The sequence below is a fragment of the Entelurus aequoreus genome, linkage group LG12, assembly GCF_033978785.1.
Source record: "Entelurus aequoreus isolate RoL-2023_Sb linkage group LG12, RoL_Eaeq_v1.1, whole genome shotgun sequence".
Classification (NCBI taxonomy): Eukaryota; Metazoa; Chordata; class Actinopteri; order Syngnathiformes; family Syngnathidae; genus Entelurus; species Entelurus aequoreus.
This window is the reverse complement of record NC_084742.1, coordinates 37,668,369-37,685,010: the sequence shown is the minus strand read 5'-3', so window position 1 is coordinate 37,685,010 and position 16,642 is coordinate 37,668,369. Positions and strand designations below refer to the sequence as shown.

Sequence of the window (16,642 nt, the reverse complement as noted above, 5' to 3'; positions counted from 1 at the left end):
TGATGGTCTCGGGTGAATGGCACAACAATGGGTCTCAGGATCTCGTCAAGGTATCTCTGCATTCAAAATGCCATCAATAAAATGCACTTGCGTTCATTGTCCATAACATACACCTGCCCATACCATAACCTCAACCCCACCATGGGACACTTGAATCACAACATTGATATCAGCAAACTGTTCTCCCACACGACGCCACTCACGCTGTCTGCCATCTGCCCTGAACAGTGAAAACCAAGATTCATTCATGAAGAGAACACCTCTCCAACATACCAGATGCCATCAAATGCGAGCCTTTGCCCACTTAAGTCGGTTAAGACGACACATTGCAGTCAGATTGAGACCCCGATGAGGACGGCGAGCATGCAGAGGAGCTTCCCTGAGACAATTTCTCAGTTTGTGCAGACATTCTTTCATTATGCAAACCAATTGTTGCAGCAGCTGTCCGGGTGGCTGGTCTCAGACGATCATGGAGATGCACCTGCTGGATGTGGAGGTCCTAGGCTGGTGTGGTTGCGAGTGAGGTGCGGTTGAGAAGCTGGTTGGATGCACTGCCGCCTTTAGAGATGGCTTATGGTAGAGAAATGAACATTCAGTTCAGGGGCAACAAGTCTGGTGGACGTTCCAGTCAGCATGCCAACTGCACGCTCCCTCAAAACTTGCAACATCTGTGGCATTTGTGTGCATTCAAAATGCCATTCCTTGTCAAAGTATGCCTGACCATACCATTATACCACCCCTACCATGGGTCACTCGATTTACCACGTTGATATCAGCAAACCGCTCTCCCACACGACGCCACAAACGCTGTCTGCCATCTGTCCTGAACAGTGAAAACCGGGATTCATCCATGAAGAGAACACCTCTCAATTGTGCCAGATGCCATCGAATGTGAGCCTTTTCCGACTCAAGTCGAATACGACGACAAACCGCAGTCAATTCGACACCTTGATGAGGACGACGAGCATGTAGATGAGCTTCCCTGAGACGGTTTCTCACAGTTTGTTGAGAAATTATTTGGTTATGAAAACCAATTGTGGCAGCAGCTCAGACGATCATAAAGGTGCAGCTGCTGGATGTGGAGGTCCCGGGCTGGTGTAGATATACGTGGTCAGCGGTTGTGAAGCCGGTTGGATGTACAGCCAAATTCTCTGAAACACTTTTGGAGACAGTTTATGGTAGAAAAATGAACATTCAATTCACGGACAACAGCTCTGGTGGACATTCCTGCAGTCAGCATGCCATCTGCACGCTCCCTCAAAACTTGCGACATCTGTGGCATTTTGGTGTTTGATAAAACTGCACATTTCAGAGTGGTCTTTTATTGTGGGCAGCCTAAGGCACACCTGTGCAATAATCATGTTGTTTAATCTGCATCTTGATATGCCACACTTGTGAGGAGGGATGGATTATCTTGGCAAAGAAGAAATTCTCACTAACACAGATTTAGACAGATGTGTGAACAATATTTGAGAGGGATAGGTATTTTGTGTACATAGTAAACGTTTTAGATCTTTGACTAATGGGAGCAAAAACAAAAAGTGTTGCGTTTATTTTTTTGTTCAGAGTAAGTGCTGCCATAAAACACTATTTGAATATGTAAGTTGTTTAACATAAACATATTTTGTCCAGCTTTATGATAGTGACACCACACTTTATGATAGTGGGTCCAACAGGTGGCGGGGGAGATAGTACATCACTAAAAAGTGAAAGAGTATTTGCTTCAACTTATAGTATTTATATAACTGTTCTATTCAGACATCATGCTTTTATTTGGTTAAAAAATTACCACAATACAGCATAAAAACAAAAAATATATTTCAATGCTTCCAGTCATATTAATAAAACAGAAACATCCCACCTTACTTTTTGTAAAAGTAGAGGGATGCGCTCTCTCCTAAAACTACAAGCTGAATGTAAACTTTTTGAAACTTTTTAAAGAAATACAATTATTTTTAGATTAAGCCGCATTTACATGATTACTGCAATATTTTTTGTAATTAATCACATGAGTTAACTTGTCATATTTGACAGCCGTGATTTGTACTATTTATTTACTTTTTTAGTTACTAAGCTTCCATTTAAAGGCCTACTGAAACCCACTACTACCGACCACGCAGTCTGATAATTCATATATCAATGATGAAATCTTAACATTGCAACACATGCCAATACGGCCGGGTTAGATTAGTAAAGTGCAATTTTAAATTCCCCGCTAATTATTCTGCTGAAAACGTCTCTGTAAGCTTTTATACTCACAGTCCCACAGAATCACGCTGGAAACAGTTGCGCAGAGTTGACAGGGTTTAATAATGTTCTCTTTTTTTGGTTTTCAATATATATACAGAATTGACTTTTCAGTCCCTTCGCTCCTTCCTCCTCTCCTGCACCCGGCCGCTCACTGTTAAAGACAACAGATGATCAGTCTAACACGTACCACCTGCGTAAACTAATCATCTGCTAGCCGTGTCTCTCAGTCAGACCATGCCACGCCCCTGTCTGATGGACAGGGGCGCTGACCTTTACTCCAACAGTGCGCTGATCACAACCCTCTCCCACATACCTCCACCGCCAGACTTAGGCCGGGAAATCGTCCGGCCGCGCCTACTCCCCCCCCCCCCCCCCCCCCGTCGTCCCCCCGCATGAGAGCGGGAGAGGAAGTCCGCCACGGCCATCTGCGCCCCCGGCCTATGGATCACTCTGAAATGGTAGGGTTGTAAAGCGAGATACCAACGGGTGATCCGCGCATTGGCCTCTTTCATGCGGTGGAGCCACTGGAGAGGCCTGTGGTCCGAGCAGAGGCTGAACGGGCGTCCCAGCAGGTAGTACCGGAGGGCACCGACCGCCCACCGGATGGCGAGGCTCTCCCTCTCCACCTCTGATAGTTTCCTGCTGATGTACAGCACGGGGCGGTCGTTGCCCTCCTTCTGCTGGGATAAAACAGCTCCCAGCCCGACGCGTCCACCTGCAAAAAAAATGGGAGGGAAAAATCAGGCATGTGCAATACCGGCTCCTCGCAAAGTGCTTTCCTCACCTTCTCGAATGCCTGCTGGCACTGCTCCGTCTACTGGACCAGATCTGGAGCACCTTTTCGGGTGAGGTCAGTTAGTGGGCTGGTCAGGTCCGCAAACCGGGGAATGAACCTCCGGTAGTAGCCCACCAGCCCTAAAAACTGCCTCACCTCCTTTTTCGTCTTCGGGGTCGGGCAGGCCGCAACTGCTGCGGTTTTGTCTATCTGAGGCCGCACCTGACCTTCCCCCAAGTGGTACCCCAGATACTGTACCTCCCTCCGGCCAACCGCGCACTTCGCCGGGTTGGCGGTGAGCCCCGCCCGCCTCAGGGACTCGAGTACCGCTCCCACCCTCTGCACATGCTCCGCCCAGTTGTTCCCCTGGATGATGACATCATCCAGATAGGCGGCAGCATATGCCGCGTGGGGACGCAGCACTCGGTCCATGAGTCTCTGAAATGTGGCAGGCGCACCGAACAAGCCGAACGGAAGGGTCACGAATTGGTATAAACCTTCCGGAGTGGAGAATGCCGTTTTTTCCTTAGACTCTGGAGATAAGGGAATCTGCCAGTAGCCCTTAGTCAAATCCAGTGTCGTGAAAAAACGAGCAGTGCCTAACCGGTCCAGGAGCTCGTCGACCCGGGGCATCGGGTAGGCGTCAAAACGTGACACAGCATTTACCTTGCGGTAGTCCACACAGAACCGCACAGACCCATCTTTCTTCCCTACCAGAACTATGGGGCTGCACCATGCACTGTGTGACTCCTCTATTACCCCCAATTCCAGCATTGCTTTTAATTCCTCCCGAACTACTTTGCGCTTGTGTTCGGGCAGCCTATAGGGCCGAGACCTCACCGTCACGCCTGGGTTGGTCTCTATGTGATGTTGGGTGAGGTTCGTGCGGCCTGGCAGGGGGGAGAACACGTCAGCAAAATGTTGCTGCAAATTGGCCACATCTGCTTTCTGTGACGGCGTCAGATTATTATCACAGCGGAGAGGGAAGGGCCGGGGGGAGGGGGGAACCTCCGGCCCCAGCTCCTCGCTCTCCGCTATCGCCGTCACCATGGAGACAGGCTCCGCTTCCCTCCAACCTTTTAGTAGGTTGAGGTGGTATATTTGTGTCGCCCCGCCCCGGTCAGCCCGCCGAACCTCATAATCCACGTCACCTACTCGTCGTGTAACCACAAACGGTCCTTGCCACTTGGCGAGTAATTTGGAGCTGGATGTTGGGAGTAATACAAGTACTTTCTCTCCCGGTGAAAATTGTCTGAGTTGTGTCCCCCTGTTATACAGGCGCTGCTGACGTTCTTGGGCTTGGAGCAAATTCTCACGTGACAAGTGCCCCAATGTGTGGAGTTTTGCTCTCAGGTCCATGACGTACTGAATTTCGTTTTTACTGGGGCTTGGACCTTCCTCCCAGCTTTCTTTAACTAGGTCCAGTACCCCTCGCGGCTTCCTGCCGAACAACAGCTCAAATGGAGAAAATCCTGTTGAGGCCTGAGGAACCTCCCGCACTGCAAATAACAGGGGATCCAACCATTTATGCCAATTTGGTTTGTCCTCGTGTACGAACTTCCGGATCATGGATTTCAAGGTTCTATTCAACCGCTCCACCAGCCCATCAGTCTGTGGGTGGTAAACGCTGGTCCGTATGGATTTGATCCCCAATAATCCGTACAGCTCCTTTAACGTGCGTGACATAAAGGACGTGCCCTGGTCAGTCAAAATCTCTTTCGGGATTCCAACTCGGGAGATAACTTGAAACAGTGCCTGCGCGACACTCTTTGCAGAGATGGAGCGCAGCGGGACTGCTTCGGGATAGCGCGTTGCGTAATCCACCAGGACTAGCGCAAAGCGATATCCCTGGGTGCTCGGATGAAATGGTCCGACAAGGTCCATGCCAATTCGCTCAAATGGGACCTCTATGAGTGGTAATGGCCGCAAAGGGGCTCTAGGGGTGGCCGCGGGGTTGACTAGTTGACAGTCCGGGCAAACCGCGCACCAGCGGCGCACATGTGCCCGAATGCCTGGCCAATAGAACCGGACCATTATCCGATTGACTGTTTTATCATACCCCATGTGACCGGCCATCGGGTTAAAATATGCCGCCTGGAAAATCATTTCCCGACGGCTTTTTGGCACCAACAATTGGGTGATTTCCTCCCCTGTCTGAGTGTCACGACTCACTCTGTATAATCTGTCCCTAATCAATGCAAAGTGAGGGAAATCCCGCGCTATCCCCGGGCGAACCCGCTGCCCATCAATTGTTATCACTTGGTCCCAGGTCGCGCGCAGAGTTTCATCCCGAGACTGCTCGAGTGGAAAATAATCCATGGGGCGCCATTGGGGAAGCGGGGAAACCTCCTGCGAAGCCCCCGCCGGCTCCCCTTCCCCCTCCCCCCCGGCAGCGTCGGATAATCTCGCGTCGCCGATGAGAACAGCGCGCCTATCCCCTTTTCCTACCGGTCGTGAACGCACCCCTGCGCACTGCTTTATTAACCCGTTAAATCCCACCCAATTGGTTCCCAAGATTAAGGGGTGCGTCAGGCGCGAACTTACAGCCACCTTAACACTATGTTTTTCCTCCTTGAAAAAAATTTCCACCGGCACGATAGGGTACTCGTGAATATCCCCATGCACACATTTAACCCGCACCCGTGTAACCTTTCTCAACGCCCCGGGTCGAACCAGATTCTGGTGGATCATGGAGTGCTCGCAGCCCGAATCCACCATCGCCCGGTGTGTACTCCCTTGTATCCTTACCGGTACATAGTACGTCTTTCCTGTTCCGGGGGAGGGCGCCGCAGGGTCGACGACCCGGATCACCTGTCCCACCTCTATGCTCGGACATTCCCGCTGCAGGTGTCCGAGCCGCCCACACCTCCAGCACGCCTGCCCAGGCACTCGAGGAGCCATTTGCGGGGGAAACGCAGCGTCAGTAGCGGCCGGGGTCTGAGGAGGAGAAAAAACAGTCTGATTATTCCGTAGCCTAGGCCACTGCTGGGTTCCCTCGGCCGGCGGCGCGCGCATCCTGCGCGGCGCTGGAACTGGACGCTCCACCGCCTCCGCGGACTTCAATCAATCAATCAATCACTAGTGTCTCAAAGGGCTGTACAAGCCACAACGACATCCTCGGTGTCGAGTGGGTCTGACATAATATTGTGAAAGTCCAACACATCAGCGAAAGTCGAGTCCATGGTGGGGCCAGCGGGAACCATCCCGAGTGGAGACGGGTCAGCAGCGTAGAGATGTCCCCATCTGATGGACAGGCTAGCGGTCCACCCCGGAGCAGAGTAGAAAAGAAAAGAAAAGAAACGGCAGATCAACTGGTCTAAAAAGGGAGTCTATTTAAAGGCTAGAGTATACAAATGAGTTTTAAGATGAGACTTAAATGCTTCTACTGAGGTAGCATCTCTAACTTTTACCGGGAGGGCATTCCATAGTATTGGAGCCCGAATAGAAAACGCTCTATAGCCCGCAGACTTTTTTTGGGCTCTGGGAATCACTAATAAGCCGGAGTTCTTTGAACGCAGATTTCTTGCCGGGACATATGGTACAATACAATCGTCAAGATAGGCAGGAGCTTGACCGTGTAGTATTTTATCTCGTCGCCGCATCTCTTAGTTGCTGGCCCAGGGCGAAAGGCCGCTCCTCCGGGCCGAGCCGAATTGCCCGGAACCGGCGCCTGTGATCCTCTTTGGAACCTCCCGTCCGGTCCAGTACCGCACGTCTCACGTCCCGGTACCTCACCCGGGAATCTGGTGGTAGGCTGAGTGCCGCCCGCTGAACTTCTCCCGCCAGCAGCGGTAGCAGCCGTACTGCCCATTCTTCCTCGGGCCACGCGCATGCTCCCGCCATGGCCTCGAACATGTCCAAAAAAGTCTGCGGGTCCTCTGTCTCCGCTATCCTGTGCATCCCTACGGCCGCCAATGATGGTTTTGCTGCCGCGGGTGCCCCTGCTCCGGTCCTCTCTGTTAAGGCTCGCAGGATTTGGTTCTGCTGGGCGATTTGTCCCTGCATGGCTTCCATCTGCCGATGATTGGCCGTGGACACTTCCGCCAACAGCTGCCCCAATGCCTCCATCGGGCTTGGTGTCGACATTGTTCCCTTTTTTTTTTTGATTGGGCGCCAAATGTAAGCTTTTATACTCAGTCCCACAGAATCACGCTGGAAACAGTTGCGCAGAGTTGACAGGGTTTAATAATGTTCTCTTTTTTTGGTTTTCAATATATATACAGAATTGACTTTTCAGTCCCTTCGCTCCTTCCTCCTCTCCTGCACCCGGCCGCTCACTGTTAAAGACAACAGATGATCAGTCTAACACGTACCACCTGCGTAAAGTAATCATCTGCCAGCCGTGTCTCTCAGTCAGCCCATGCCACGCTGACCTTTACTCCAACAGTGCGCTGATCACAACCCTCTCCCACAGTCTCGTATGATGACGTTTGCGCGTGACGTCACGGATTGTGCGGACATATTGGGACACCATTGTGGCCAGCTATTAAGTCGTATGTTTTCATCGCAAAATTCCACAGTTTTCTGGACATCTGTGTTGGTGAATCTTTTGCAATTTGTTTAATGAACAATGAAGACAGCAAAGAAGAAAGCTGTAGGTGGGATCTGTGTATTAGCGGCTGGCTGCAGCAACACAACCAGGAGGACTTTGAGTTGGATAGCAGACGCGCTACCGTGAGTATGCAGCTTTGGCTTCCAAACATTTGATCGCTTGCCCGTACGTGCGTGCCGCTATGTGCATGTCACGTACGTAACTTTGGGGAAATATATGTGCTGTATGAACTTTACGGAGGTGAACGGTACTTTGGGCTGTGGGATTGAGTGTGTTGTGCGGATGTTTGAGTTGTATTGTTGGGTTATATGGACGGGAGGGGGGAGGTGTTTGTTATGTGGATTCAATTTGTGGCATATTAAATATAAGCCTGGTTGTGTTGTGGCTAATAGAGTATATATATGTCTCGTGTTTATTTACTGTTTTAGTCATTCCCAGCTGAATATCAAGTCCCACCCGCCTCTCACAGCATCTTCCCTATCTGAATCGCTTCCACTGCCCTCTAATCCTTCACTCTCACTTTCCTCATCCACGAATCTTTCATCCTCGCTCAAATTAATGGGGTAATCGTCGCTTTCTCGGTCCGAATCGCTGTTGCTGCTGGTGGCCATGAGTGTAAACAATGTGCAGATGTGAGGCGCTCCACAACCTGCGACGTTACGCTACTTCCGGTACAGGCAAGGCTTTTTTATCAGCGACCAAAAGTTGCGAACTTTATCGTTGATCTCTACTAAATCCTTTCAGCAAAAATATGGCAATATCGCGAAATGATCAAATATGACACATAGAATGGACCTGCTATCCCCGTTTGAATAAGAAAATGTCATTTCAGTAGGCTTTTAATGAATTGGAACTTTTTGTTAGCTGCTCAACAAGTACAATCAAACAATGGCAAAGAAGATGAACGCTAAAAATGCCAAAGTAATCTTTGTTGCCTGGTGGAAACATAACTCCATAACCATAACACATGTACTGTATGGCCTTCAGACATGGTTATCAGTTTATTTTTTTCCACAGTGAAAATCAATCCAAACCATATCTGGAGGAGCAGCACAGGCGATTGACGAGGAGCGCTTGTCACCTTTAGCTGACCTCCAGGAAGCCTTTAATTTGTTGCGTCTATCAAGAGGAGGATTTGCAACGGGATGACATGCATCAAAACAGCCAAGAGGAAGTAATGACTGCCAAGGTATAATCCCCAGCAGTGGACTTGAAAGTAAAGACGTATACAAGGTGTCGAGATATAGGGAATAAAATCAGCCTTCTGAAAGGAAATCTTGGATTTTTTTAGGCTTCATCATAAAGGACCTCACAAATGACTGTTAATATCAAAGCTGCTGCACTGCTATAGTCAAATGCAAACTCGACTCTCCGTGCAGAAGGTTGTCCACGGGTGTCCTTCGTGACTCAACGACCGCAAAAAATGGGAGTCCATCCAGTTCCAGAAAAAGGACAATGACACAATAACAGGAGGGCTCCCGTGGCAAAACAAAAACAACAGGACATCTCACTTAACATCCCGATGTGTTAAAGATAGCAGCGCCAGAAATGAGGTCCAGAGGATAAAGGACATTTGATCTGCTATCTTTTTCCTTTTTGACAGGCCTCTTTGTTCCTCATCACACTCCATAACCCCGCTGACGGCCATTTGTCACTCATCTCCGCGCCACAAAGGCTGTCCTTGCTTCAGTAACCCCAGACATGTGCTAAATCTTTCAGGATACGGAGTCATGGGCTTTCCTGGACGGACAGATTTGGAATTAGGTGGATAACCCCTAAAGCAGGGACATTCAACTGGCGGCCCGCATTAAATAGCATTGAATTTGATTGCGTCGATTTACAGCGGGTGTGTTTGGTTATAGACTAACCGAAATACTTGCAGTAAATTCAAACTATGGTGAGATGTGGTTCTTTTGATTTAGCACAGGTGTTCCTTATTCCCGAATCCTCACCGGTGTGTTGTTTGGGTAGACAACCTGAAACACCCTTGGTACATTAAAACCACAGCGAGGTGTGGTTATTACCTTCATCAACCAAAAGTACCTTTTGAAACTTGTGGCTTGGGTAGACCAGTGGATTCCAACTGTCATCACTATCAGAGTTGACAAAAAGAAAGGGGTGGTGCTATCTGTGTTTGATTTGTATGGCTGGCAACATATAAATTATACTTTGTTTACTCAAGCTGTCCGGTGTTTGTCTTCATGTCATGTTGTAGTAATTTGTCATGAAGTAGAAACATGTCTGTATTAAACATGCATCCATCCATTTTCTACCGCTTGTCCCTATCAAGGTTGCAGCGGGGCTGGAGCCTACCCTAGCTGCACTCAGGCTGAAGGCAGGGTACACCCTAGATTGCCACCTCATCGCAGGGCCAATGCAGATAGCTGGACAACCACTTACACTCACATTCACACACGAGGGACAATTAATAATGTTACCAATCAGCCTATCCCCAGGTGCATGTCTTAGATCCAAATAATACGAGATAAACAGCGTGTGCTAGCTATAAAATTGTGTGATGCGTGTGATCTACTCAGACTGTGAAAAAATTAAAACTAGTGCCTTATTTAAAGGAGACTTTTAAATGTACTACGTGGCTATCACCATCAAAACACTCATTTTCCACACATTCATGTTATCATGCTCCTACCTGTAGCGTTTAGCTAAGTTTTGAAAACTTCAGCAGACATGTACCACTTTTTATGGGCATTTTCGAAGCAGCCCTGCAGTGCATCTCGAGAACCAACTTTTTTTTCCTAGAAGATGCTGGTAATAACTGCAAGCGTGAGTATATCAGACGCAAGAAAATGCTTAATGCATTGTAGCTGAGATAGGCTCCAGCGCCCCCGTGACCCCGAAGGGATTAAGCGGTAGAAAATGGATGGATGGATGGCAATAGTTTTTTTTTTTTAATATATATATATATATAGGAGATATGTTGATATATTTTACATAAACAAATGTACGTCATTAAAAAATGGCAGCATAGACAATATGTCTAATATTTTTATTTTTGAGAGTCCATATATGTTGACAAGCATACATACAAGGTAGCTGCAGCCTGATCACCCCCAATTTCGCAGCTATTTCTGCGCAATTGACACTTTGCTGAATAAAGACGCAAAACAGCAGGCGTAGAACATTTTAATCTTGATAGATCACACTGTGTGCGCTAAATAGTTATACTTGCATAATCTGCATATATTCTGCATATTCATGAAGACAGACATGCTAAATGTAACGCACTCCTTATTTTGTGGCAATGTGCCTTCAACTGTGAGGAAGGCACTTCGAGTGTGTGCATACATTAGCCTCGCTTCAACCAAAGACCTCCACAATAAGATGCATTTCCCAAAACTAAATAGTTTTAATGGCGGAGTCAATGACTACTATCTGTGGCAATTGAGGAGACAATGAAGCGGTAAGTAGTAACAGTAGGTTATAAATGTATGAATGTTACGTTAGCGAGCTTAGCTTGATTTGTTTCGTAGCTAGCTTAGCCTTCTAATGCAAGACAATATCAGCACCGTCCTCTGGCAAAATAAAGAATGATCTTCCTAAAATCTACTTTGAATTGGATCAGTAGCATAGCTACCTGTATAGCCAGCTCACACCTCTATTGTTTACAAGGTTTCGAAACAGCAGAGATTCACATGATATAGAATAGACAAGCATTTTATGGTCAATATACACATGTACACGTCTTGGTAGAAGTTTAACATTAGCTAGCATATAATAAAGCGTAAGGGGGTGTGGTAAAGAGGGCTTCATTTGCATCCAACAACTGCCTTTCCAGCAAAATGTAGACAATACTCTGACCAAAGAACCATCATTAAATGTTATATAGACGAATATGATGTGTTTTAAAAGTTAAAAAAAAAAATAATGCTATGACCCCTTTAAAAGTTTACCTCTACTGCTTTTAGAAAGTAATTTTAAAAGCAAAAATGGATTAATGAACTTGGAAAAAAATCTGACTATTACAGAAAAAGGCAGGAAAGAAACGTTAGACTTAACTGTCCACCTGCTACATGTGCAGACACATTTCCCAGAGAGTGCCCCCTTCCTTCGTTCAGCTGACTCAACCTCTGTGACTCGCAATGCCACCTTTTCATTTACATGGCAGGACATCAGCTGGCCCATTTTCCACGCTATGAGATCCTGGCAGTGTCCACCGCGTATACCAAATTGGCGGCGCTGGCAACGTTCCCTTTGCACCCTCCCAACCCAACACACCGCCCCCCCCAATCGCCTGCAGTCCCATAATAAACCTCGAGAAACAACCAGCCGTGACGCAAGGCCTGGGAGGTATTTAGGGGAAGAAAGTATGTTGGTTTCCAGAGTGTGATCGAGGCTATTTATGGTTTTTACGAGGCACCACAGACAGAAATATCGCACTGTTAAGAAGCAAAAGCATCTGAGGTAGATGTTATAACGATGTGTGTGCGCATATATCGTGATTCAAGAATACTAATTGTAGAATTCCTAACATAAAAACATGTTTATAAAGATAGCAGCGCACTACTGACATTGGGTCTCTGCTGTTTTTAAAAGGGAACAACATGTTTTTGCAATTTTGCCCATCATCCACAATCTCTTTTGTGAGACAAGAACACACAATCTAACCTTTTATGTGCATTTTAAATAGTGAAAAACTGCTGGTACGAGGCAGCTAACAATGCAGGTACAGTCTCGAAGTCATGCAGTTTGGTTCTTTTATGAATTTATTATGGGTCTACTGAAAATGTGACCAAATCTGCTGGGTCAAAAATATACACGTAAAAAATATACAACATAAAGTTGCAAGAAACACGTCAATAATGAATAAAGCAAAACATGTTCTAGACCAAAAATCCCTTCATATTCTCTACTGCTCACTAGTGTTACCATATCTGAGCTACTGTGTAGAAATATGGGGAAATAATTACAAAAGTACACTTCATTCATTAACGGTGTTACAAAAAAGATCAGTTAGAATAATACATAATGTTGGATATAGAGAACATACAAACCCTTTATTTATTGAATCAAAAATACTGAAATTCCATGACATAGTGAATTTGCAAACAGATAAAAATGTGCACAAAGCAAACTATAACCTGCTACCCAAGAATATACAACAATTCTTCTCAAAAAAAGAGGAGAAATATAATCTTAGAGAACAACGTAATTTAAAACGTTTGTTTGCACGTACAACATTTAAGACCTTCAGTATATCAGTATGTGGAATTAAATTATGGAATGGATTAAGCAAAGCAATCAAACAATGTACTAATATGATACACTTCACGAAACTCTTCAAACTTAGTGTTTACAAAGTACAAAGAAGAAGAACCATGATAAACATTCTCAATTTATTTAATCCATCCATTCATTCATTCTTAAAGTAATCTTACTTATCTCATCATATGAAATATGACTTACTTCACCAATTATTATTAAATTCTTACTATTATTTATTTATTTATATTGTGATTACTTATGGAGTTTGTGAATAAATTGTGAACAGGAAGTGAACAAAAAGTTTTAGCATCTGTTATGTAAAGAAAAGGGGTAGGATTAAATAAGCTCTGCTTCTTCCTACTCCTTTTCGAACATGTTGAAAAGAGAAACTGGAAATTGTGATGTATCATGTTGTATGCTTGCATGTTCGAAATAAACTCAAACTCAAAACATACAGCAATGTTAATATTTGGTTACATGTCCCTTGGCAAGTTTCACTGCAATAAGCCACTTTTGGTAGCCATCCACAAGCTTCTGGCAAGCTTCTGGTTGAATTGTTGACCACTCCTCTTGACAAAATTGGTGCAGTTCAGCTAAATTTGTTGGTTTTCTGACATGGACTTGTTTCTTCAGCATTGTCCACACGTTTAAAGGGAAACTTCGGTTTTTTTCAACCTGGGCCCTGTTTTCATAATTTTTTCTGTATATGTGAGTGCTGGATAAAACATTTTTTGAGGTCGCGCCAGTATTGAGCAGGGCAGGCAGCCTCCAGCCCAGCTAACGCTCGTACACAGGGCAACTGGCTCTCGTCAAAATTCGGCCTATAAACATGCATTTTTTTCACACTGACAGGCTCAGATAGTTACAATGAGTGTCCGACAACATACTAGAAAGGAGAAATTAACGTATGTCTCTACCTTTAGCTGGAGATCGCTGTGTGTTGTGAACTGTGTCCAAATCTCACCACGCTACAAATCTCGTTCCGAAATCTCGCGATAACTCGCGACAAAACACCGGTGGAAAAACAGTTACCTGACTGAGGTGAAGAGAGATGACTGAAGTGATTTTCTGCCTCCACTATAAAACTAAAATAACAGTCTTCGGTAATCCAACAGAAAATCACTTCAGTCATCTCTCTTCACCTCAGTCAGGTAACTGTTTTTCCACCGGTGTTTTGTCGCGAGTTATCGCAAGATTTCGGAACGAGATTTGTAGCGTGGTGAGATTTGGACACTGCTCACAACAAACAGCGATCTCCAGCTAAAGGTAGAGACATACGTTAATTTCTCCTTTCTAGTATGTTGTCGGACACTCATTGTAACTATCTGAGCCTGTCAGTGTGAAAAAAATGCATGTTTATAGGCCGAATTTTGACGAGAGCCAGTTGCCCTGTGTACGAGCGTTAGCTGGGCTGGAGGCTGCCTGCCCTGCTCAATACTGGCGCGACCTCAAAAAATGTTTTATCCAGCACTCACATATACAGAAAAAATTATGAAAACAGGGCCCAGGTTGAAAAAAACCGAAGTTTCCCTTTAAGTCAGGTCTTTGGGAAGGCCATTCTAAAACCTTAATTCTAGCCTGATTTAGCCATTCCTTTACCACTTTTGATGTGTGTTTGGGGTCATTGTCCTGTTGGAACACCCATAATAAATTCATCAAAGAACCAAACTTCATGAATGTTTTTTATGACCAACAAGTATGTGCTCCAATCACTCTATCAGAAAAAAATAAGAGTTGTAGAAATGATTGGAAACTCAAGACAGCCATGACATCATGTCCTTTACAAGTGTAAAGCCCGCCTAAAAAGCCCTCAAAGAAAACATCCAAAAACCCGCCACTAATGTTGTATTTACATGCCGTGGCCATCAAACTGTATTAACCAAGCTAAAGCGACATTGTTATTGTAAGAGCTAACAGAGAAACTACTTTTCTGGCGTTGTGACTAGAGATGTCCGATAATGGCTTTTTTGCCGATATCCGATATTCCGATAGTGTCCAACTTGGGGGTGTATATTGTAGCGTCCCGGAAGAGCATACTTGCCAACCTTGAGACCTCCAATATCGGGAGGTGGGGGGGCCTTGGTCGGGGGTGGGGGAGGCGTGGTTGGGGCGGGGGCGTGGTTAAGAGGAGAGTATATTTACAGCTAGAATTCACCAACTCAAGTATTTCATTGTCACACCCCGCCTCGGGTGAAGGTAATGTAACCGTTGCAAACCAGACTTTCAAATCAAGGATGGCAAGGCACGCAGTTGGTAACAGTTTACAAACATTTATTGAAATCCCAAAAAGTGTCAAAAGGTGAACAATGACAGGAAAACAAAGCACCTACAATCTGTAATGGTAATAAACAGAGGCAATATTAGTATAGTATATTATATATAGTACATTTATATTCTAAATACATTTCAAAGTTGCATGCGTTAAATAGGCCTATATATTTCATCAAAATAAGCATATTAAAAATAATCAAAATGTAAATCATCCATTATAACAAAATACATGTATTCATAATCGAAGGTCAATAATCAAATATGTCAAAGTAAAGAATTAAATAATCAAAACAGATTTAGCAAAATCTATTAGCAATCAACAAAAATCATTTAACCGGTTACAACACAATAGTGATGGGTCCGGCAACACCGATGCATCGGCGCATGCGTCGAGCTCATAGAGCGATACCCTGTGTCGGTGCGCGTATCGCTTTTAGAAAGTCATGTGACCGAACACGAGCTGTTTTGGTCACGTGACCGCTCATGAGCTGTTCTGGTCACGTGACCGCTCATGAACTGTATCGCACTGACGCCTGCGCGCCAAACTGTGTTTATTAGGAAGCGGCGCAATGCGTGTTGTTGACGAACACCGTTAGGGCCGCTTGTTGTCACTGTCACTCAAAGTTGCATTTCAAAATTACACAGAATAAATGTGTTTATTTTGTTTAGAATTCAGATGGGTTTGATTTGGTGCGCGGCATATATTGGCTGTGCGGCGCACGGTGTGCGCGGAGGACGCTTGAGCACTGCGCAATTGCGCAGGCGCGCACCTTGGGAACGTTGCTCACAGGGCACAGAGGAGGCGTCAGTGCGATACAGTTCGCGTATCGGTCACGTGACCAAAGCAGCTCATGATCGGTCACGTGACTTTCTAAAAGCGGTACGCGCACCGACACAGGGTTTCGCTCTATGAGCTCGACGCATGCGCCGATGCATCTGTGTTGCAGGACCCATCACTACTGTTACTAGAGAAGGTACAGGAATGACGGCGTGGCGAAGTTGGTAGAGTGGCCGTGCCAGCAATCGGTTACTGGGGTTCAATCCCCACCTTCTACCATCCTAGTCATGATACATGTTCACATTATTTGACTGTATCTAAAAAAGATAAAAATATATTTTTATTTAAATGAAGATATGAAATAATCCTAAATGAAATACAATGACTTGGTTTATATTATTGTATATACTAGGTCATAAAATCAGTGTCAGTTGAGTCGGTCCATAGGTTGCCTGTAGGGATTTTTAATGTCCAGCAGATGTCAGTATTTAGTGACACAGTATCGACACAGTATCAATACAGTTTTGCAATGTGTCGAAACGCTTCATGAGGCCTCATCAACCCATCACTACAACACAACATCTCATCATCAAAATAATCACCTCAGTAGATGATGCATGAAGACTGACACTCCTGCTCAGGACAGAGAACCTCCTCTGGCAGTGACCAACAGCAGACTGTCAGAAAAATGGCATTTTCCAATTTAAATAGCCCATAGCCCCTCCCACTAGCTGGGACCAATTTGACAGGGGGAATTAAGAAAACAGTTATTTTGTAAATTACACCATAAATA

General features: G+C 45.6%; 1 protein-coding gene across 1 annotated transcript; it reads right to left on the bottom strand.

The window, feature by feature from the left end:
- Positions 1-2,687: 2,687 nt before the first annotated feature.
- Positions 2,688-5,059, bottom strand: LOC133661276 (uncharacterized). Its single transcript, XM_062064415.1, has one exon. The coding sequence runs from the start codon at positions 5,057-5,059 to the stop codon at positions 3,065-3,067; it is 1,995 nt and encodes a 664-aa protein (XP_061920399.1). The 3' UTR covers positions 2,688-3,064.
- Between the last annotated feature and the right edge of the window lie 11,583 nt (positions 5,060-16,642).

Coding starts and splice junctions, on each gene's coding strand:
- LOC133661276 (XM_062064415.1), bottom strand. CDS start 5,059: ATGGTCCGGTTCTATTGGCCAGGCATTCGGGCACATGTGCGCCGCTGG.